Source organism: Carcharhinus amblyrhynchos, chromosome 9, assembly GCF_965287045.1.
Source record: "Carcharhinus amblyrhynchos chromosome 9, sCarAmb.v2.hapA, whole genome shotgun sequence".
Lineage (NCBI taxonomy): Eukaryota > Metazoa > Chordata > Chondrichthyes > Carcharhiniformes > Carcharhinidae > Carcharhinus > Carcharhinus amblyrhynchos.
This window is the reverse complement of record NC_137332.1, coordinates 55,471,446-55,493,652: the sequence shown is the minus strand read 5'-3', so window position 1 is coordinate 55,493,652 and position 22,207 is coordinate 55,471,446. Positions and strand designations below refer to the sequence as shown.

The window sequence follows — 22,207 nt, the reverse complement described above, 5'->3', positions numbered from 1 at the left end:
ATTATAGAAATATAAGTTTATTTTGCTGATCTTATGCAGTTTATGAAGGAAGCATTAAACAAAGTCTTTACATTGCTCCAAATAGATGGGGAGAAAGTACACAAGTGAGCAAGTCATAAGAATTATTGGGGAAGTTAGTATCACTGCTCTGGCACATGCACCTTTAGATTGACAAGTGACTGAGGTATAAACATGGAAATAAATCAAATCAAAAATATTAATTCATGTTACTTTCTGCAGATGCCATCTAATTTGCTGATTGTTTTCAGCATTTTTTGCTTTTGTATCAGATTTCCAACACTTGCCAACAAAGCAAGCTTTTTTATTTTTACTCCAAGAAGTTCCTTCTTTGAAGGTGCTCTACACAGTCTTGGATCTATCCTGGTCTTTAAAGGTCCACTAATTAAGCTGCAGTTGCTTACTCAGAATGTAACAGAATAGTACTATTCTGCTGCATGAATGTAATTCCAGTCAATATTTAATTTATTGTATAAAAAGCAACCATAACAGAGAACATTGATATTAGACAGAATTCTCCAGCTGTTCACACCTCGCCGCCGCTGCCACAGAGGATTGAGTCATAGAATGATAGGAGGTTTATAGCATGGAAACAGACCCTTCAACCCAACTTGTCCATGCTGCCCTTTTTTTAACCACTAAGCTAGTCCCAATTGCCCGTGTTTGGCCCATATCCTTCCAGACTCATCTCACTCATATAACTGTCTAAACATTTTTTAAAAGACAAAATTGTACCTGCTTCTGCTACTACCTCTGGCAGCTTGTTTCAGACATTCACCACCCTCTGTGAAAAATTTGCCCCTCTGGACTCTCTTCTATCTCTCCCCTCTTACCTAAAACCTGTGCCCTCTAGTTTTAGACTTCTCTACCTTTGGGAAATGATGTTGTCTAACTGATCTATGCCCCTCATTATTTTATAGACCTCTATAAGATCACCCGTAAGCCTCCTATGCTCTGGGGAAAAAAGTCCCAGTCCATCCAGCCTCTCATAACTCAAACCATCAAGTACCGGTAGCATCCTAGTAAATCTTTTCTGTACTTTTTCTAGTTTAATAATATTCTTTCTGTAATGGAGGATCCAGATCATGATTCCTGCTGGCGCGAATGGCTAGAGAATTCCACCCATTGAATCCATGCTTGATAAGCCACTCTTAGTCTTTACTGCTACTTTCCCTTATATCATCCTTTACTAAACCATCATATGATGGATGAGACCTACCTGCAGTGGGTTTGTTGTTTGTGATCGTGGAGTTCTGGTAGATAGAGCGCCTTCCATTCTGTGGCTGTCCAATTACAGGTGTAGCTGGGGAGTTTACATTGGACAGAATGCAACCCGTCACTCTCTGGGAGAACATTCAGAAAGAAATAATAAAACACTCAGGGTTATTATTGTCAGGTTCACAGTGACACTAATTAGCTTCTCAGTTAAGTGCAGTTCATAACAGCTTCCATCAGTAAACAGAGGCGCTTGTCATTATTATTTCCAATTAGCACTTCATTTAAAAATGAAATTACTATATTTCACAGCTCTTGTTAACATGCTTTACTTGTACTAATTTTAACTTTAAGAGCAAAATTTCAATTATTCCTCTTGTAATAGGCTGCAAAGGTTCAGTTCGATTGTGCCTTGTCAAATCACCGAAAGAGGTTTCACAATGAGTGTGGCAACAGCTGTCATGTAGATAAATGCTGTAGTGATTCTGCATTAGCAACATCCCACAAACAACAAAGAAACAAATAGCCAAATGCATTGTTTTTTAAAAGATATTTATTGAAGAGTCAATGTGCAACACTGGAAAATACATTGCCTGAAAGACAATCTCTGTCTCTCTCCCCCTGCTCCCACTATTCATTACTCCTCTGAACTTTCTTTTCCTGTTTCTTGGATCACCATGTCAGCTGTCCCATGTGTTCCTCTTTCATCCCTGCATCTTACTCAATTAAAATCAAGATTGACTGCATCATATTCTTATTAAGTCATATTTCTCAATGTTCAAAACTATAATTCCTTATCTCATAGAATTCATGCAGTGCAGAAGGAGGTCATTCAGCCCATCGTGTTTGCGCTGACAACAATCCCACCCAGGCCCTATCGCCATCACCCCACATATTGACCCCATTAATCCCTCTATCCTATGCATCCCAGGGCATTAAGGGGTAATTTAGCATGGCCAATCAACCTAATCCGCACATCTTTGGAGTGTGGGAGGAAACCAGACCCCCCACAGAAAACCCACATAGACATGGGGAAAATGTGCTAACTCCACACAGATAGTGACCCAAGTCGTGAATTGAACCCAGTTCCCTGGAGTTGTGAGGCAGCAGTGCCTCACAACTCACTGTGCCACCGTGTCTCCCATTACTTCATATTTCATATTACTCCTTTTGGCCTTGTTGGTATTCTCTTTTAGTCCTTTACCTAGGTTTAAAAAATAGAAAAGCATGCTGAAAAAAATTAAGGGCCATTTCTTCCTGGAATGGGATAATTTGAAAATAACATTTTCTTAAGCTTCCAGTCCTGTGATTCTATCCAGACTTGTTCTAGAATTAAATATTGGTGACATGGTTAATTGCATTATTATCCATTAAAGCAATGTAATGTTAAATTCTTTCCCTTTGACATTCGTAACACAGAACAGAAGATGTTTATTGTAAAGGTAATTTTCAAACTATCTTTTATTTCCTAAACGGGGTTTGTTGCTTTCAGCATAATGTAAACTCAATCTGAAATGAGAGCTAAAGACTCAATAAATAAATAAGCAGAAACCCATTGGTGACACATCTTCAGAAACACGTACAGTACTTGGCTCACGCAAATGCCAGTAACAAAATAGAGTCAAGGTAGCAGCTTCAATTCTATAGCCTTCAGGCTACACAAAGGCTTTGCATCAAAAACATGACTATCTACAAACACAATAGAACAAACAAAGGTTTTTGTAGGCAGGCCTTGAGAAGTTTCCACATTACAAAAGCAAATCAATACTTGATAGCAAACTCCTTGCCCTCACTGGGTGGTTCAATCACATTTAATTTTAGTTGAATCATCTTCCTTTAAGGGAAAAAGGCTAAAATAATCAAGCAATGATAGATTTGCTGCAGCAGATTGCACGTTGTACTATTAGAAAGTAGAGTTCCTTTACTATGTTGCAGTTATGTGAAATGATTGAGCTCCACACTATGTGTTATATATTTGCAGCTTGGCCCCACTGTGTTCTGGTCGGTAAATCTACTAGCCAATGTGTAAGTAAACCAAATATGGTACGAAACATGATTCAAAAACTGCTCTGTATCCACATCTTGTTCCCATTACTGGAAGAATCGAGAACCAGAGGATAGAGATTTAAGGTGGTTGGCAATATAAGCAATGGTGACATGAAGAAAAATTATTAGCAAGTGGTTAGAATCTGGAATGCACTGACTGAGAGCTTGGCAGATTCAATCATGGTTTTCAAGAGAGGATTGGACAATTATCTGGGGAGAAAACATTTGCAGGGATACGCAAAAGTGGGAGTTGTGGATGGGAGGAGTTCCTTTTGCAGAGAGCCAGCATGCATATTATGGGTTGGATGGCCTCTGTCCAGGGTGTAACCATGCTATGATTCTTCCCAAAGTGGGGCAGCATGATAGCACAGTGGTCAGCACTGCTGCTTCACAGCGCCAGGGACCCAGGTTCAATTCCCAGCTTGGGTCTCTGTCTGTGTGGAGTCTGCATGTTTTTCCCATATCTGCATGGGTTTCCTTCAGATGCTCCGGTTTCCTCCCACATTCTGAAAGACGTGCTGGTTAGGTGCATTGACCCGAACAGGTGCTGGACTGCGGTGATTCGGGGAATTTCACAGTAACTTCACTGCAGTGTTAATATAAGCCTTAATTATGACTAATAACTAAACTTTACTTTAAAATGGCCATAGGTCTGATAGCTAGCCTGTGTTCAGATAACTTCTATAAGCAGGGAGACAGTAAAGTGGCTACAACTTGCCTCAGCACACGAGAGCAAAAACAGAGTGAAGTCCAGTAACTTTACAACATAGAATTTTTTGATAGGGCAGGAAGCTCTTCAGCTCATTACCCAGGAGCAGCTCCCTGCAAGCGTTTTCTACTTAATTCCATTCCCTTTTTACTAAAAAATAATGGGGTGGAATTTTACAGTCGCATATCGGATGGGCTTCCCCATGCCTCCACCCGTGAGAATGTAAAATGATGATAAAATATGGTGTGACGATAATGCTCTGCTATCATAAGGACATAAGAACTAGGAGCAGGGGTAGGCCATCTGGCCCCTCAAGCCTGCTCCGCCATTCAATAAGATCATGACTGATCTTTTTGTGGACTCAGCTCCACTCACCCCCACCCACTCACCATAACCCTTAATTCCTTTACTGTTCAAAAATTTATCTATCCTTATCTTAAAAATATTCAATGAGGCAGCCTCAACTGCTTCATTGGGCAGGGAATTCCACAGATTCACACCCTTTGTGTGAAGAAGTTCCTCCTCAACTCAGTCCTAAATCTGCTTCCCCTTATTTTGAGGCTATGCCCCTAGTTCTAGTTTCACCTTCCAGTAGAAACAACTTCCCTGTCTCCATCTTACCTATTCCCTTCATAATCTTATATGTTTCTATAAGATCTCCTCTCATTCTTCTGAATTCCAGTGAGTATAACCCTAATCTACTCAGTCTCTCCTCATAAGCCAACCCTCTCAACTCCGGAATCAACCTAGTGTATCTCCTCTGCACCTCCTCCAGTGCCAGTATATCCTTTGTCAAGTAAGGAGACCAAAACTGTACACAGTACTCCAGGTGTGGCCTCACAAGCACCTTATACAGCTGCAACATAACCTTGCTGCTTTTAAACTCCATCCTTCTAGCATGTTCTTCCACTGTGAAGACCGACACAAAATTCCTGTTCAAGACCTCAGCCATTTTCTCATTTTCAGTATTACATCCCCCTTCTCGTCCTCTAAAGGACCAATGTTTACTTTTGCCCCTCTTTTTCATTTTATATTTTTGTAGGAACTTTTACTATCTATTTTTATATTCAGAGCTAGTTTACTCTCACAATCCATCTTTTCTTTATAGCTTTTATTGCGGCTTTCAGCTGACCTTTAAACATTCCCCAATCCTCTAGGTTCCCACTAATCTTTACCACTTTGTATGCCTCTACTTTCAATTTGATACGCTCCTTTATTTCCTTAGATATCCATGGCTGTTTATCTCTTTTTCTACAGTCCTTCTTTATCACTGGTATATATCATCACGCTAGTCTCTGGTGTTACAGAAAGCAAGTGAATGCAAAATCGGAAGCCTGTCCGCCATTTTGAAATAACCAATTAACAAACTATTGAGATTGTTAATGAATGAATTGAATGTATGTTTTTGTTGTCCGCTCCACTTTCAGGCAGTGGATGGGAAAAAGTTGAGGAATGCTTTACATCAGGTAGGAGGAAGCAGAAAAAGGCAGCCCATGGTCCATGACTGTGTGTAGCAGCAAGAGTCTGCAGGTGAAGGTGGCAGTGTCTGGATATTTTTATCTTTATTTTGGAGCTGACGCAGAATGGGAGAGGAAATTGAGAGGGTAGATTGTCTTTAAATCTGTAGCTGTGACCAGCTTCCTGGTTGCAGCATAACTGCTCTGCTGAATGAGACCCTGGTCTCGGTTCCCAATCGGGTGCTAAGTCCACCTTCCTACCACAAATTGACTGCCTTCCTACCAGACAGCCACTAATTAGCTGTCCAATGCTTGATTCACTGTGCTGAGACAGTGGAAAGGGATTGAATGGACTACTCTTAATTCATTTGTGGGACATGGGCGTTGCTGGCTGGCCAGCGTTTATTACCCATCCCTAGTTGCCTTTCAGAAGGTGGTGGTGAGCCACCTCCTTGAATCGCTGCAGTCCATGTGCTGTGGGTTGACCCACAATGCCATTAGGGAGGAAATTCCAGGATTTTGACCCAGAGATTGCGAAGGAACGGCAATTATATTTCCAAGTCAGAATGGTGAATGGCTTGGAGGGGAACTTGCAGGTGGTAATGTTCCCATGTATCTGTTGCTCTTGTCCTTCTAGATGCAAGTGGCCGTGGGTTTGGAAGGTGCTGACTGAGGATCTTTGGTGAATTGCAGCAGTACATCTTATAGATAGTACACTGCTACTCCTATCCATTCTGTCTCACTCACCTTGTTGAAACCATAAAATCGAGACCAATATCCACCCACTCCCTTCTGAAACTTTTTTATGATGTTGCTTTTGTCATAGTTTCTGGACATCCCAAAGGCACTGCAAACGGACATGGGGATTGTGATATATAATCAACACACCCATTCATTAGGTTGCAGGCAGCAAATTGCATTTGTGCTGTTTACTGTTTGAAATCATTGCTGCGCACATAAGGGGCCTGATATTTCCAATGGATAATGATACTTAAAGTCGTTCTACACTTGGAAAAGGGAATGTGTATTGAAGCTGCAAATAGTAATGAGAATCCTATGAAAGTGAACCTGTGAAGAATGGTTCCACAGCTGAGGAATAGCTCACATCAAGGTTTTCTGACAGTGATAAAACAAAACACTGCAGATACTGGAAATTGGAAATAATAACAGAAAATGTTGAAATTACACAAGTCTGGCAGCATCTGTGAAGAGAGAAACAGAGTTAATGGGTGAAATCTTCTGCTCCTATTGATGGCGAGTTTTGTAAGTTTGAGGGGCATTTAAATGGTGGGTAGTGGTGTACCTGAACCAAACTGCCTTTCTACCTCCATCAGAATTAAGTTCTGGGTGGGAAAGCCCACAGTTGACCTTCTAGCCCCTTGGTCCTCATGCCCTTTTCAGGTAAACCTGTCACAAGGTGAACTCTATCTTGGGGATTGTTGGGGGGCATTCACGATCAAAGGCAGCTAGTGCTTCATCTGGACCTCAGCTTGGGCAGTGTCCCATCTCTGCCATCCTTGCTTCTGATCCGCCTCTCCCAGTAAGCCTCAGCCTCATGGATCCCCTCTCCCCTCCTACATCCCACATAATTTACCTGTATCCAAGGTCCTTGGCAATCCTAACATTCTGAGGGATGTCCTTCCAGCAGTAGCCATCGCTTCCTCAGCGGCTTTGCAGGGCACAACAGCTGCTGGCCTCTGACTGGCTGATGACTCTCACTTGGCAGGACTTCTGTCCCCAGCCTCTTGATTCTAACAGAAGGCCGAGTGGTGACCTTGCCCCTGCCTGATTGGCATGTGGTTCAGTGAATCCTTCCCGAAAAGATGCATCCTGGTTCTCTCACCAGCAAACAAGACCTCCAAAGTCACAACAAGATTCCACCCTCCGTTTCAGGTCGATAATTTTACTACTGTGGGTGTTCTGGGCCAGCTCCCTTGCAAAGATGTTATCAATTCCTTTTTAGTAGACAAGGTCCATTAGAAATTAATTAGCAGCAATATGGTGGTGATCATATTGCAGGAGGTGTAAAGTGTGACAACAGTTTAAATTGTAGACTGCGAGTTGTATTGCATCTGCCTAGGGAGACACATGGGAACTTATCCACACACTAGGGATCTGCTGTCAAGCAAATGTGCTGCATTTACATTCTTATAATGTTAAAATCCTCCAGTGTAGGTTTACAAAGTGTCTCAACAATACACAGAACTAGGTCAGCATTTTTTGAAGTTGGCTTCACAATTGGAACAGAGACCCTCACTAGATAGTTTTAAAAAATATATTTACTCCTTTCTTAAAGTTATAAAGCCAATGTACAGAGTGAACCAAGCCAGCCTTATCCATCTCCTTGTTTGCTCCAAAAATCATCTGAAATTGAATCCAATTCATGGTTCGCACAAGAGAATCATACAAAGTCCAAGCTGACAAGGAAAGGCATTGCGCCTGATCTTGAGCTTGGTCTTGGCCAAAAGGCTGAGTCCCATGCCACATCATTTTAAAAAAAATTCTCTCCATTCTTAAAGTTACAAAGTGTTGCTGGCTGGCCAGCATTTATTGCCCATCCCTAGTTGCCTTTCAGAAGGTGGTGGTGAGTAGCCTCGTTCTCAGAATAAACTAGGCAAATGCAAATCCATTCCTCACTTGCTCCAAAAACAAAATTCAAATTCCAGTTGAATCCAATTCAAGATCCCCACAAGAGAGACAAACAAGGTCCAAGTGGACAAGATAGACAACTTCAGAGTAAGAATAGACTACATAATTAAAAAGACTCTGCAAATCAATTGGCTTCAATTGGAATTACCACTGACAGTGGCGCAACCAGAAGATCCTGCCATCAGCCACTGGTACACTGCCTCCTGCTGTGAGAAAAAGCTGAAGGGAGGCCAGAGAACATTGCCTATCATATATCAAAATCTTGGGTGGTAGGTTTTCTGGAATGTTTCAAATGAAGAAAGGGGGCAGAGTTTTGGGAGGGAATTCTAGATCAGAACCTAGGTTGACACTATCCATCTTGTGTCCAAGTGATTTGGTACAATCATAAACAGAGGTCATTGGCCATTCCAAATGGAAGGTCTGCCCAAACATAGACTTTTACATAAAGACCTGAACTTTTAGCCTGTCTTTCTCTTAAAGATGCTGAAATCTGCTGCATATTTTCATTTTTATTTTATCATGATTATCATATTTTCCTCATTTTCAATTTTAGTTAATTTTCCTTTAAAATACACAAAGCACCATTGCATATTAGGTAATGGATGGCTGTTAACTGCAAAGTATTTCATACAGTGTCGTCTGCAATGTAATTATATATTATGGCATTCGTAATTAGATGCATTTTGACCAATATAGTGAGTATTTTTGCCACATGCATAATTAAAATTGAAGTCCCATGGCAAGTAATAAAACATTGAAGAAAAAGCTACTTAAAAAAAAGTCTCTGGAGAAGGGAGGAAATTAAGTGTGTTTTTTTAATGACTTAATCCCTGTAAATTTTTAATTTCACTACCTGATGGTCACCTGGATCAGATGCCCTCCTACTTGCTGTGAGCCCCAACTCCAGATGTATGATCTGATTTTAAAATCTGAATCCCACAGCGGCACAGTGGCTCAGTGGTGAGCATTGTTGCCTCACAGTGCCAGGGACACAGGTTTGATTACTGGTTTGGGTCATTGTGTAGAGTTTGTGCATTCTCCCTGTGTCTGCGTGTGTTTCCTCCAGACTCTCTGGTTTCTTCCCACAGTCCAAAGACGTGTGGATTTATTGAATTGGCCATGCTAAGTTGCTCTTAGTGTCGGAGTACTAGCTAAAGTAAACGCATGGTCTGGATGGGATTGTGATTGGCGCAGTCTTGATGGGCTAAATGGCCTCCTTCTACTCTATGATTCTGACTGGATCTGAAGTAGCTACACCTGGTGTTCTCACAACTTATAGGTCTGGCTCTTCTTGTTTCTTACCCACAGCTAAATCTTAAAGCTGCATACTAAAGTTCATCAGATTCTGGCATTTACCTATAGGCTACTAATTTTAAAAGAAGTTGCAAAAAAATTGCTTCATAGTCCTGGATCTGAATTGAGCCAGGATTTAAGGAACAAAAAATTGTTCTGTCACTGTGCTATAAGGCTCTGAATTTCCTTTTGCTCCTTTAGTTTATATGAAACTATATTTTAATCTTTAAATCCGTATTTTTTTTTCTATTTTTAACAGATCTGCTTTGTGTGTAAGTTTTACTCAGTCTCCAGCTGGAGTGGGCTTCAATGGCTTCCAAAACTCCCGGCATGGTCATCACACCTGATCTCTGCTGGTGGAGACCAGCAGTGGTTCTCACTGGCGTGACCCCACTGAGGGGGAAGCGTCTGGGAGGGCAGAAGATGCTGTTCTGAATATGCTGATAGTATTTAAATTAAGTCAATCCTACGCAAATCAGCTTGGCTCCCTTTGCTGGGTGTAAAACCGATCTCACTGGTGAAACAGGGCCAGGAACATTGCTTGCGACGCCAAACCGGTCAGTGCCCATCGGAAAACAAGATCTTGCTGGCGAGATACTCATTTTTCAGCTCTTCTGGAATTTTGTGCTTGCAGCGAACACAGCCACAAAATCCCTTCTGTGGAGTTACCAATGATGGCCTTGACATCTCCTTCCATTACACCTGGATTGTATCTTTCAAGCCCTCATTCATTCAGTTACACACAGGGACTTAGTGGCTTCCACTGAAGTATTTGAAAACATGACAGCTCTGTGCTTTACAGCAGGACCTCCTTAGACGTCTGGCTACAAAGCAATAGTTCACTGATCCTGCCTGGCCCTTTAGTGCTGCACAAGCATCTAATTCCATTGGCAGCGAGTCATTTATCGCACCCAAACAGGAGAGCTCCAACTCAAAGAGAAGACATAAGCCTGTCCAGAATATTCAAATCAGATAAATTTGACCAATTCAGTAGGGTCAGTCAAGCAGCTAAAACCTGCAGCTAAACCGCTGGTGTGGAATATTTCATACGATCCAGATTCCTGTCTGGATCTCTATTTATAATATGAATATGGCTGAAAGAATTTATTAATAGAACTATTTGAACAAACTTAAATAGTCATAGGGATTGAGCATTTGCTAAAACATAGAGGGGCAAATTTTATCAGGAATCGGAGTGGGCAAGGGGTGGACCACAGAAAGGGGTGGGATTTTCCAGTTTCCAGATGACCGAGGCCGTAAAATCCAAAATATAAAATTACTAATGGGATGAAATTATGAACAAGCAGAGACCATTCAATTTCTTTTCGTCTTCATACTTCAAAAGATCTTATACAATGTAGAGGCAAGAATATTTTCCAGTTTATTTCCCAGGGGAGCTCGTTAACCACAGGGAAAAGTTTGAAGATGAGCAAGTGGAAAATTCTTCCCTGACCTCTGAATTATGCATCTCATAAATTCAACATGTTAAATGTAAGATTACCCATGGAAGTGTATGAATCATGTCAGTTTGTATCCCAATGAATGAATTTCTATAGACCAAACTGGACTGGAACTGTGATCCATTTAGAATTTGCCCACTTTTATCTGCATGTTTCTGATTATGAAATCTCTGTGAAACATATTTATCTATCTTCATTTTAAAGAGATTATTTGACATGATATAAAATACTTTCAGAGCCTGTGCCAAAGTCATGTGGGAGGATCCAACACTTGCCCTTTCATTGCATGAAGAAGATTGTCTCTGTTGAGGTTTATCAAATTTGTGTTCATGGCTCTGGCCCTGGAATCATCTGTCAACATTTAAGAAATCTGAATCTTGTTCCCTCGCAATCTTTTCAGTAAAAGCAAGTCTAATTCTGCTGGTGAATTTTCAAAAGGTTAGTCATGGTTTGGCATCAAGCCAATAGTTCTCTTTGTATTTTCTGTCTAATTTCTTTAAGTTGGAGGGTGGGCAAATAATTACACGTGAATAATCTTTATTTTAAATGTTGCTTCTCACCCAGCCAAGAAATAAACTTCCCTGAGCCAACTTTAAGGTTTTTGTATCTTGAGGCATTTCATCATTAAGGGTTCAGAATAGAACGAGCGATTAATTATTTATAAGTGGTTTGAAATGTCTACTAGCTAATGGCTGGAGTTAGCACTGCCAGGATTATGAAATAAGCATTGATCTATTTTTCTGCCATCTTTACTTTTCAAAAAAATTGTTTTGAGGCTACAAGGTCACATTTTTTAATTTGTTCAAGGCTAAATTTATTGCACATCCCAGGTCACCAGTACGTTCTGGCCTCACCCCCTCAGTACCACTGCACAATTCACCACTTTCCAAAAAAATGACTAGGGTGGGTGGATTGTGGTGTGGAGTATGCACGAGGGACTGCACAAGAGATTTTTCTCACAGTTATGACACTTTGAAATTTTTTGGGGAGAATTCTGCCAATTGGCAATGGTCTCAGGAGCCTGCCTCCGAAATGATTAGTTTTTGATTGGAGAGAAAAATGGAAAGAAACAAAGGACAGGACTTTTCTCCCAATCCGTGGCATGTTTGATGATGGTGGGATTTTATAGTTCCACCATTGTCAAAGGGGTTTCCCGTTGAATGCACCCCATGTTGCCAGGAAACGCACAGCGGAGGTGTGTTGGCAGTGGGACTGTAAGATCCTGCTGGTGTGAATAGGAGCAAGAATTTGGTGAAGTACTTTACAGCAAGTTTCCACTTACGGCAGCCAATTTCCAAACTCACGTGGAGTAGTGGACGGGAAGAATGTCAGAACTCTCTGCCAGAGCTCACCAGCAACATTACTCATGCTGGCATGTCGCCAACTACTACTAAACCAGATAAGCAGCAAGTGAATATATGCATTAATTAAAAAAAAATTAATTCACCACAAAGGGAGCATCCCAAGGCAATAAACAGCAGTGGCAGGTTAGCTGAGAAGAAACAGTTACAAACACTATCCTCAATCCCTGTGGTCTATCTATGAGTACAGTATAATCAGAGGGGATGTTTTAATGGAAACACGTGAGTTTCTGTCAATTTAAGAACAGAAGAAATTTTCACCAAGCTAACCACACTGAGGTAGATACTGTTTACTCAAATAAACACATACTTTATAACTAATGCAAGACTATTAGAACAAAGGCATAAATGTATGAAAACACTAATAAATGTGCACTCTGATTAGACCAGAACAAATGGCTCGCTATATGCGAAAATATGATTTTCACCCATTCAATAAGTCTAGTGAAGACTGTATATCTTTCATTGTAACATTATAGCACTCAAACTAAAATAGAACAATTCTTGCAGATGGGTAATTGAGATGTGAGTGGATGTCAGAATGACACAAAATAGTGACTAATTAATGTAAAACATTGAGCAGAAAATACCTTCACTCATTTGATGGATTTCATACAAGAATATTTTATACTCCAAGTATATGTACCATTTTTACTATTTCTTGTTAAATGATCCGGATACGTAGAGTAGGTGGGAATTGTGTGATGGGTGGTAACCCAGACATTCTGAACATTGAGGTCCTGTCAACCTCAACAGCATCTTTTAAATTCATCCTAGCCAAGCAGCTAACAATATTGACAGGCTGTCCAGTTGAAGAACCATCAATAGAGGCCATAGCAGAGGACCATTAGAGATAGTTTCTGCTAATCAGGTTGACAGCAGGTGAGGAAGGAGTGTGGGAGGGAGGTCAAACTGGTAATTAGGCGGGAGAGGTGGCCAGCAGAGATAGTGGGGCAGAAAGGAATAGAGGGAATCAAACCAGTAATCAGGAGAGCGGGAGAATTAAGGTCAACTGACCATGGGAGAAGATTTGCTTGGGGAGCCTCACCCTCTGTCTTAAAGCAGCATTTCCCTGCTTGTTCCAGCTGTTGCTGCCTCCCTTTAGCTGTCGGATTTCCTGAGCTCTGGGAAATACATAGAATCATAGAATCCCTACAGTGCAGAAGGAAGCCATTCAGTCCATCGGATCTGCACTGACAACAATCCCACCATGCCCTATCTTTGTAACCCCACATATTTACCCTGCTAATCCCTCTAACCTATGCATTCCAGGACATTAAGGGGCAAATCAGTATGGCCAATCAACCTAACTTTATAAGACCCTTGTCAGGCCTCATTTGGCGTACTGTGCGCAGTTCTGGTCGCCTCACTATAGGAAAGACGTAGAAGCTATTGAAAGGGTACAGAGGAGATTTACAAGGATGTTGCCTGGACTGGGGGGCATGCCTTATGAAGTTAGGTTGAGGGAGCTGGGACTCTTTTCCCTGGAGAGACGAAGGTTGAGAGGCGACCTGATAGAAGTTTATAAAATGTTGAGAGGAATAGATAGGGTGGATTCTCAGAGGCTATTTCCCCGGGTTGAAATGGTCGCTACGAGAGGACACAGATTTAAGGTGCGGGGAGGAAAGTACAGAAGTGATGTTAGGGGTAAGTTTTTCACTCAGAGGGTGGTGAGTGAATGGAATCGGCTGCCGTCAGTGGTGGTGGAGGCGAACTCGCTGGGGTCTTTTAAAAGACTTCTGGATGAGTATATGGGGTTTAATGGGATTGGGGGTTATAGATAGGTCTATAGATTGGTAGGTGTTGATGTGTTCGGCGCAACTCGTGGGCCGAAGGGCCTGTTTGTGCTGTAGTGTTCTATGTTCTAACCTGTACATCTTTGGACTGTGGGAGGAAACCAGACCACCCAGAGGAAATGCCCGCAGACACAGGGAGAATATGCAAACTCCACACAGACAGTAACCCAAGCTGGGAATCGAACCCAGGCCCCTGGAGCTATGAAGCAGCAGTGCTAACCACTGCGCCACTGTGCCACATGTACCAGTGGCATTAAATTCAAATTATTGCCAAGAAGTCACCAATACTTGGATATTATAATTACGACACACCTTTCTGGACTGAGTAACTCAGAAGCCCCTGCACCCTCCCACTGTTAAAATAGAAGCAGGTTTGTGGCTGATTGGGGATTCCTAAATTTGACAATTTAATTTCTGCCCCGACCCTCTCTTGTCCATTGTGGGGGGTTTAAAATTTTTGCACTGGCATTCAACAGGAAATAAAATTGTGAAAAGGTAGAACAGAAATTTTAACATTCACCAATAGGATTTGGATGGTGGAAACCAGTTCGTCCCTTAATTCCAACTGGTTCTGCCCTCTAGAGCTAAGTTTCAGAATATCAACATATTGAAGCTATGGCTGTATAGTGGTAAGGGAATTTTTAATTTAAGCATATCTTCACACACACACGTTTTTTCCCTTTTTGGGGAATAGTGGGAGGAGGATTCCCGAGCCGATTCTCAGCCCGTTGAATCAACTCCTTCATGGAAGTCCAGGCATTGAACTCGAGGTAGGAACAATGCCACTGTGCCACAAGATCTCCCGCTTAGCAGGAACTGAAGGATCCTGTCTTGAAAGCTCAGCCTATCTTGTTGCCTGATGATAACAGGCCTCATTGTGTTTGAAATTAGATAATCCAAAATCTGATCCCCTTGTATTTACGTTCAGCACGAGCTCAGTCCTAATTCAGTGGTACTAAAGAAACATTGAAATTAAAACAGATAACTCTGCAAATACGCAACAGTAAAAAGGACAAATTTTTAATATCTACTCTCCATCAGACACACAAATTATCCTAATGTAGTCTCCTTTTACAACTGATGTTTGTTATTCTTATTACAGTTTTCCAGCAGTAATATGATATATACTTGACCATTTTCTAGAACCTCATTTCAATGTGAATCCTGAAAGTGAATGATGGTCAGATGTTTGAACCTGCCTAAACCTGACTCTCTTTCTTTTCTCCCAACCTCTAGTGGTTGTCACTGGATGATCAGCATTGGAAATCCTGGATGATTCCCTCCCCCCAGCCCCCAACATCCCTTACAAAAGCGAATGCAATCAGATCCCTAACTGCTACTTCATTTGAGAAGGAAACTGAGATTGTCATTTTTTTTAGGCAAGGATATTAAAAGTTACAGAACGCCATTTAGATCAGCCATGATGGAATTGAATGATGGAACAGGTTCCAGGACCTATTCCTTTTCTTATGCTGTTCAATGCACACTGGACATTTGTTCAGCAAACACTGGACATTAAGCCTGGGTGTAAGAACGCAGGAGTCTATTTTGGCATGACTGGGATTCAAGGGAGTGCACAGTTTAATTAGCCCCACTATTCCATAGGTTGAAGTATCAATATGCACACTCATAGACACTCTCTCACACACACACATGCTTTCTCTTTCACACACACACACACACACACACACACACACGTTTGCAGTTACTCTAATCCAGTGTGTACAGCAATTTAGGAGCAGTTTGTATTCATGTCCTGCTATGCGCTGGCTCTGGGCTGCAAAAAGAATTGTATGTCCTCTTCACGAACAGATAGCCCTCTTCTTCTCAATACAAACCAAAACTAACTTTTAAGTACAGTTTTCCAGGCATGGTTTCTTTGCAGAATCATAACCTATCGTGTGACCTTTTAGTCCACAATCTACTAGGGTCAGGAAGTTTCCAGCATCTTTAAAACTGTTCAATTACTTTTTCTTGTAAAGGATGTTTTTTCCAGGAACAGGAAGAATTGAGAAGGAAGTAAATTAGACTAAGTAAATTCACTGTCAAACCAAGTATAGAAAGAAAAATAAAGCATGGGCATGAAAGGCTGTATTAAAAGCCAGAGGAGAAAAAAAAGAAAAAAGATGATGAAGTGAAGTTAATTTTAAATTTAACACTTTTTAAAGCACTGACCATTAAAACCTGAAGGAATGAGTACTAGTTGATTTTGGTGCCGGAGAGTTGACTGCTAGTAATTAATGTTTATCACATCGGTAAAGCTTATTGGGTTGAAATTATATGGTGCAATGTTATTTAAGTGAGTAAATCTCTGTTCATGTCAGATCCTTAATCAATACTGTATTGCAGGTTGATTTTTTTGTATTAAAGTAAGACTTAACATTCTGTGAGCAGTTTGGCTTCTTTCTATTGCCCACACTCTAGCTGTTCAGTACATGTCAATAATGAGGCAGGGAGTGTGGCACCATTTCTTAGCAAAGCTAATGACAGAACAGTACAACTCAATCATCAGCTTTTGGATGCCACTTAATTGTGCATCATCCCCTGGCCTGAAGTTGCTGTATTACCTGCAGCATAAACAACAGTGAGTGGCTGTTTTATATTCACTCATGGGACACGGATGTCGCTGGCTGGTCAGCTTTTATTGCCCATTCCTAATTGTCCTTGAGAAGGTGGTGGTGTGCTGTCTTCTCCATGTGGCAATAAAACTGGAAATTACGTTTTGTGCTATTATGCAAATGCTTCCTTTTCTCAGCGTTTTAATACAGAAGTCAACTCACAGTTGAACGATATGGTATGAACAGAGCATTACCAATTGAAATAACATTGCGCAGTGTAACATCCATGATCAGGTATATTTTCTTACATCAGCAAGTGGTATTGTTAAATATTTAATTACCTGTTGGTGAGGGTTTAAGATTTTTGCTGTATTGGATTTGAAAATAAACAATGAGCTTTATTTCACTCATGGTAAGAAAGACAAGTGGAAGACCATTCTTGTCAGCGTATTAGTCCAACACTCAGGCCCTCAGATGAAGTTTTATATTATACAAAGTTATATATGAACAAGCGGCAGCAGTGGGTCACTCAGTCCCTCGAGCCTGCTCCACCATTTAACAACATCATGGCTAATCTGACAGTAACATCAAATCTGCATCCTGCCCATTATCAGTAATCTACCATCTCCTTGTTTACTGAGAACTATCCACTTCTGCCTTCAAAATATTTAAAGACCCTGCTTCCTCCAGCTTTCCAGGGAAAGTGTTCCAAAGACTCACAACCCTCTGAGAGAAAAAAATTCACTCCATCTCTGTTTTAAATGGGTGGTCCCTTATTTAAAACAGTTCCAGATTCTCCCACAAGAGGAAACATCCTTCTCACATCCACCCTGCCAAGACCTCTCAGGATCACATATGTTTCAATGATTTTGCCTCTTACTCTTCTAAACACCAGCAGATACATGCCTATCCTGTCCTACTTTTCCTCATAAGGCAACCCGCCCATTCCAGATATTTCAGCATTCTGAGAATTTATTATGAGAAGTTATGAGAATATTAAGTTTGTTTAATAGTGTCACAAGTAGGCTGACATTAACACTGCAATGAAATTACTGTGAAAATCCCCTAGTCGCCACACTTCAGCGACTGTTTGGGTGCACTGAGGGAGAATCTAGCATGGCCAATGCACCTAACCAGCACCTAACCGGAGCACCCAGAGGAAACTCACACAGACACGGGGAGAATGTACAAACTCCGCACAGGCATGACCCAAGCCGGAAATCAAACCCGGGTCCCTGGCACTGTGAGGCAGCAGTGCTAACCACAATAAACTTGTTTTTTTTTATTATTAGTAGACATAAGCTATGATGGACTTGAGTAATTGGGTTGTTACTACTGAGATTTTAGACAATTAAAGAATAAAGACATTACATTTATTATACTCCTTTATTCCTTCAAAATGGAAATTAAAGCTGCTGGATGAGCCCCCACTGCAGAATAAGGAGACTCTGTGTCTCTCAATAGCACACAAATAAGGAACTGTCGACAGCAGCCAAACCACACTCCCACAAGGCACTTCACATCAGCTGATTTCTGCAAGACTAAACATGTAGTGAAATGGAATGCCCGCACACAATGATCATCTTTCAATTCCTCTAATGTCACTAAAGAGCCCACAGTAAATGAGTTGGCGCCTTCTTAATCTTACTGACACAACTTCACAGCGTGGAATTTTTCAAAAAATGCTCTGAAAGGTTTGGTCAGGTAAATCTCCCAGTACGGCTCAAGGCAGCAGTGGGTTAGAAAATGCCCAACTTGGCTTTAAAGCCAAGAAGCCAAAAATGCTGGCAATACTCAGCAAGCCCTGGTAGATTCTGCAGAGTGAAACAGAGGTAACGGCCTGGATTTTACAGTCCTGCCACAGTGTGTCTCCCCCTGGTGGATGCAGAGGGCATTTAAATTGCTATTGACTTCAGCTGGAGCCTAATATCCCATCAGATGGGAGGGGCCATAAAATTCTGGCCAAATATTCAGGTCTGTGACCTTTCAGAACTGGAAATTTTGTGCAGGACTATTTCAAACATGTCCTGTGACACTGTCTGTACCCTTGGGGAAGTGACATTGTCTGTGCAGTGCTGTTTGTAGCAATGGTGCTTAAATCAGCATGACACAAATGGATTTCCCTCCCAACTTAGAGATCTACTTTAGGGTCTCTGTCAGCCGGAGAAAGGGTTTTAAGGGTTGTAGAATAATCCTCAGCCTTTTGGCTAAGATCAAGTGTAGTATTGACATGTTGTACTTGGTTGAAGTCAATAGGTTACATTTTAGCTTCATTTGAAGCAATTTTTTAAAGTGGCATCTTGGCCTTTTGGCTAAGATGCAAATGAGATCAAGCCTTGGAGGAGGAGCTACACCTACTCCAATCAGCTTGGATCATAAGAACATAAGAACATAAGAAATAGTAGCAGGAGTAGGCCATCTAGCCCTTTGAGCCTGCCCCACCATTCAACAAGATCATGGCTGATCTGAAGTGGATCAGTTCCACTTTCCCACTTTCTCCCCATAACCCTTAATTCCCTTGTCTATCAGAAATCTATCTACCCGTGACTTAAACCTATTCAACAAGGTAGCCTCCACCACTTCAAAGGGCAGAGAATTCCAGAGACTCACCACCCTTTGAGTGAAGAAGTTCCTCCTCAATTCCGATCTAAACTGCCCCCACCCCCTTATTTTGAGGCTGTGCCCTCTAGTTCTGCTATCCTTTCTAAGTGGAAAGAATCTCTCTACCTCTACTCTATCTAGCCCCTTCATTATCTTATATGTCTCTATAAGATCCCCCCTCAGCCTTCTAAACTCCAACAAGTACAGACCCAGTCTATTCAATCTCTCCGGTATCAGCCTGGTGAACCTTCTCTGCACTCCCTCCAAGGCCAATATATCCTTCTGCAAATGCGGCAACCAAAACTGCACACAGTACTCCAGCTGCGGCCTCACCAGTACCCTGTACAGTTGCAGCAAGACCTCCCTGCTTTTATATTCTATCCCCCTCGCTATAAAAGGTCAACATTCCATTCGCCTTCTTAATCACCTGCTGTACCTGCAGACTGAATTTTTGCGAGTCGTGCACAAGGACCCCCAGGTCCCTTTGCACGGTAGCATGCTATAGCTTTTCACCCTTTAAATAGTAATCCCTCCTACTATTATTTCTACCAAAGTGGATAACCTCACATTTGCTGACATTATACTCCATCTGCCAGGTCCTCGCCAACTCTCTCAGCCTATCCAGATCTCTCTGCAGATGTACTGCACCCTCCATGCAATTTGCTTTTCCACTCATCTTTGTGTCATCAGCAAATTTCGTTACCCTACACTCAGGATCATGTAGATCAAGCCCAAAACAGGAAGTGAGAGCACTGTCTTGTCAGCTTGGATTGGGAATGTCCCAACTTGTTGGGACTCTGATTGGATTTGATTTGATTGGATTGAATTGGAATAAAGTATATTAAAAAAATCCTGGAATTTAGGACTAGGCTGTTCATTCCAAAAGCTAACACAGGCATGACAGGGTGAGTGGCTACCTCCTGCACTGTAGAATTCAACAATTTTACAGCTGGATTCAACTCAACTTCTTGCTTTCTGAAAGATAAAGAAAAATAAGACTGGAATGTGGAAAATACATTCTCATCAAATAAAGAACAAGAGCATTGGTGCTCATGACATTATCACTGGTGACATAGAGGGTGAGTTCAAGGCACACACTCACCTTTTCTAGACTTAAGAGATTTTTAGGTAACAACACAGAAAATGCTGGAAACACTAAGCAGGTCAAGCAGCATCTGTGAGAAAAGAGCAGTTAAACTGATCATAGGATTATAGAATCCCTCCAGTGCAGAAGGAGGCCATTTGGCCCATCGAGTTGCCAGAGGCAATAGTAGAGGTGAGTACTATTTTGTCTTTCAAAAAGCGTTTAGACAGTTACATAGGTTAGATAAGTGTAGAGGGATATGGGCCAAATGCAGGCAATTTGCACTAGCTTAGTGGTAAAAACTGGGCAGCATTGACAAGTTGAGCCAAAGGGCCTGTTTCCATGCTTTAAACCTCTATGACTCTATGAGTCTGCACCGATTACAATTCCACCCAGGCCCTATCCTTGTTACTCCACGTATTTACCCTTCGATCCCCCCGACAGTAAGGGGCAATTTACCATGGCCAATCCACCTAATCTGCACATCTTTGGACAGTGGGAGGAAACTGGAGCATCCAGAAGAAACCAACGCAGACATGGGAAGAATGTACAAACTCCACGCAGACAATGACCTGAGGCTGGAATTGAACGCAGGTCCCTTATGCTGTGAGGCAGTAGAGCTAATCACTGTCTCATGTGCCACCCTCCCACTGTGCCACCGTGTAGATGTTCCAGATGCAGTCCCTTCATCACAACTGGAAGATGTCTTAACGTGAACAATATTGAAAAAGGAACAATCAAAGCAAAGGGAGATGGGGAAACCCAGGAAACAGAATGACCTGGAACATGCCTAGAGGAAAACTGCAGGGAGTTAAATGAATGAACCAGAGTTAACATGTGACAATAGGAGAAATAATCAGAGAAGTGTGTTTAATTGATGACTTATCTGAAATATATGTTTCTACTGAAATTGAAAATTCCACTTGTGATGGTGTGGTGAGTGTCCCTTTAAGGTAACACAACAGATTAAGGGTCACCTGGTTTGGTTGACCAATAAGGATTCAGTGTGGAATCACACCATGGAGAGAGAGGCTCCTAAGTAGAGTCACTCTGGGATGTGGATGTAGCCATGCTGCCTTTGTACAATTCCTATTAATAAATACCTTTTGTGTTCACTAATGAATTCAATGAAAGTGCGTCTTAACATTTGGTGATGAGGATAGGTTATCCTGACACTGCCTCTGGCCTGACATCAGTGAGTATCCTGTTTTACTCAAAGACTGAAAAATAAAGTACTCACCAGAATGCATCTCTTTGGGTGAATTTGACTCCTCCACAGAGGACTAGACACAATGGCTGGAACTTTACCAACTCGCCAGCCACTGGAATCAGAGCAGGCAAGGAATGGACAATGGGAAGGTGCATTGATCTTGTGCGGGAAAATACAGTTTTGGGATGAGCAAGGTTGTAAAATCCCACCCAATATATTGAATATATTGAAAATAATAATGCTTGGGTATTATTTCTAAGCAAATGAAATGGGGGAGGAGGTGAATGGTAATTATTCAAAGTGTTTGTGGAACTCAAAAGTATAACCTTATTTGCAGTCTTACAGTCTCAGACTCCAAATCATTTAGAGAGCTTATGGATTTAGTGAAGGCGCAATTGCAACCTTAACCATCAGTCACACTCCAGAGATTCAAAATTAATTCGAGAGTAAGAGCCCAGAGCAAATTGATCATGATTTATATTGCTAAACTGAAGCAATTATCAGAGTATTGTGGTTTCTGAGCCACCTTAAGTGACATGGAATAGGTTAGTCTGCGGCATGAACAACAATTATTCAACTATTGCATGCAGAGGTCGAGATAAATTTTAAGTGAGCAATGGAGACAGCACGGCCACAGAAAGCACTGAAAAAAGGTGCATGGGAACTGCAGAGCATGCAAAGTGGCACCATTCACCAGTTGGGGCAGTAAACTGCAACCAGCCATGGCATCAAAGCTGCTGAAGCAGCCGC

General features: G+C 41.6%; 1 protein-coding gene across 1 annotated transcript in view; it reads right to left on the bottom strand.

Moving 5' to 3' along the window:
• Window positions 1-22,207, bottom strand: part of nmnat2 (nicotinamide nucleotide adenylyltransferase 2) — a 214,246-nt gene that overhangs the window by 25,867 nt on the left and 166,172 nt on the right. Inside the window, exon 5 of the mRNA XM_080195711.1 lies at window positions 1,238-1,361. Within this exon, the coding sequence (XP_080051837.1) occupies window positions 1,238-1,361 (124 nt within the window). The remainder of the gene's footprint in view (window positions 1-1,237; window positions 1,362-22,207) is intronic.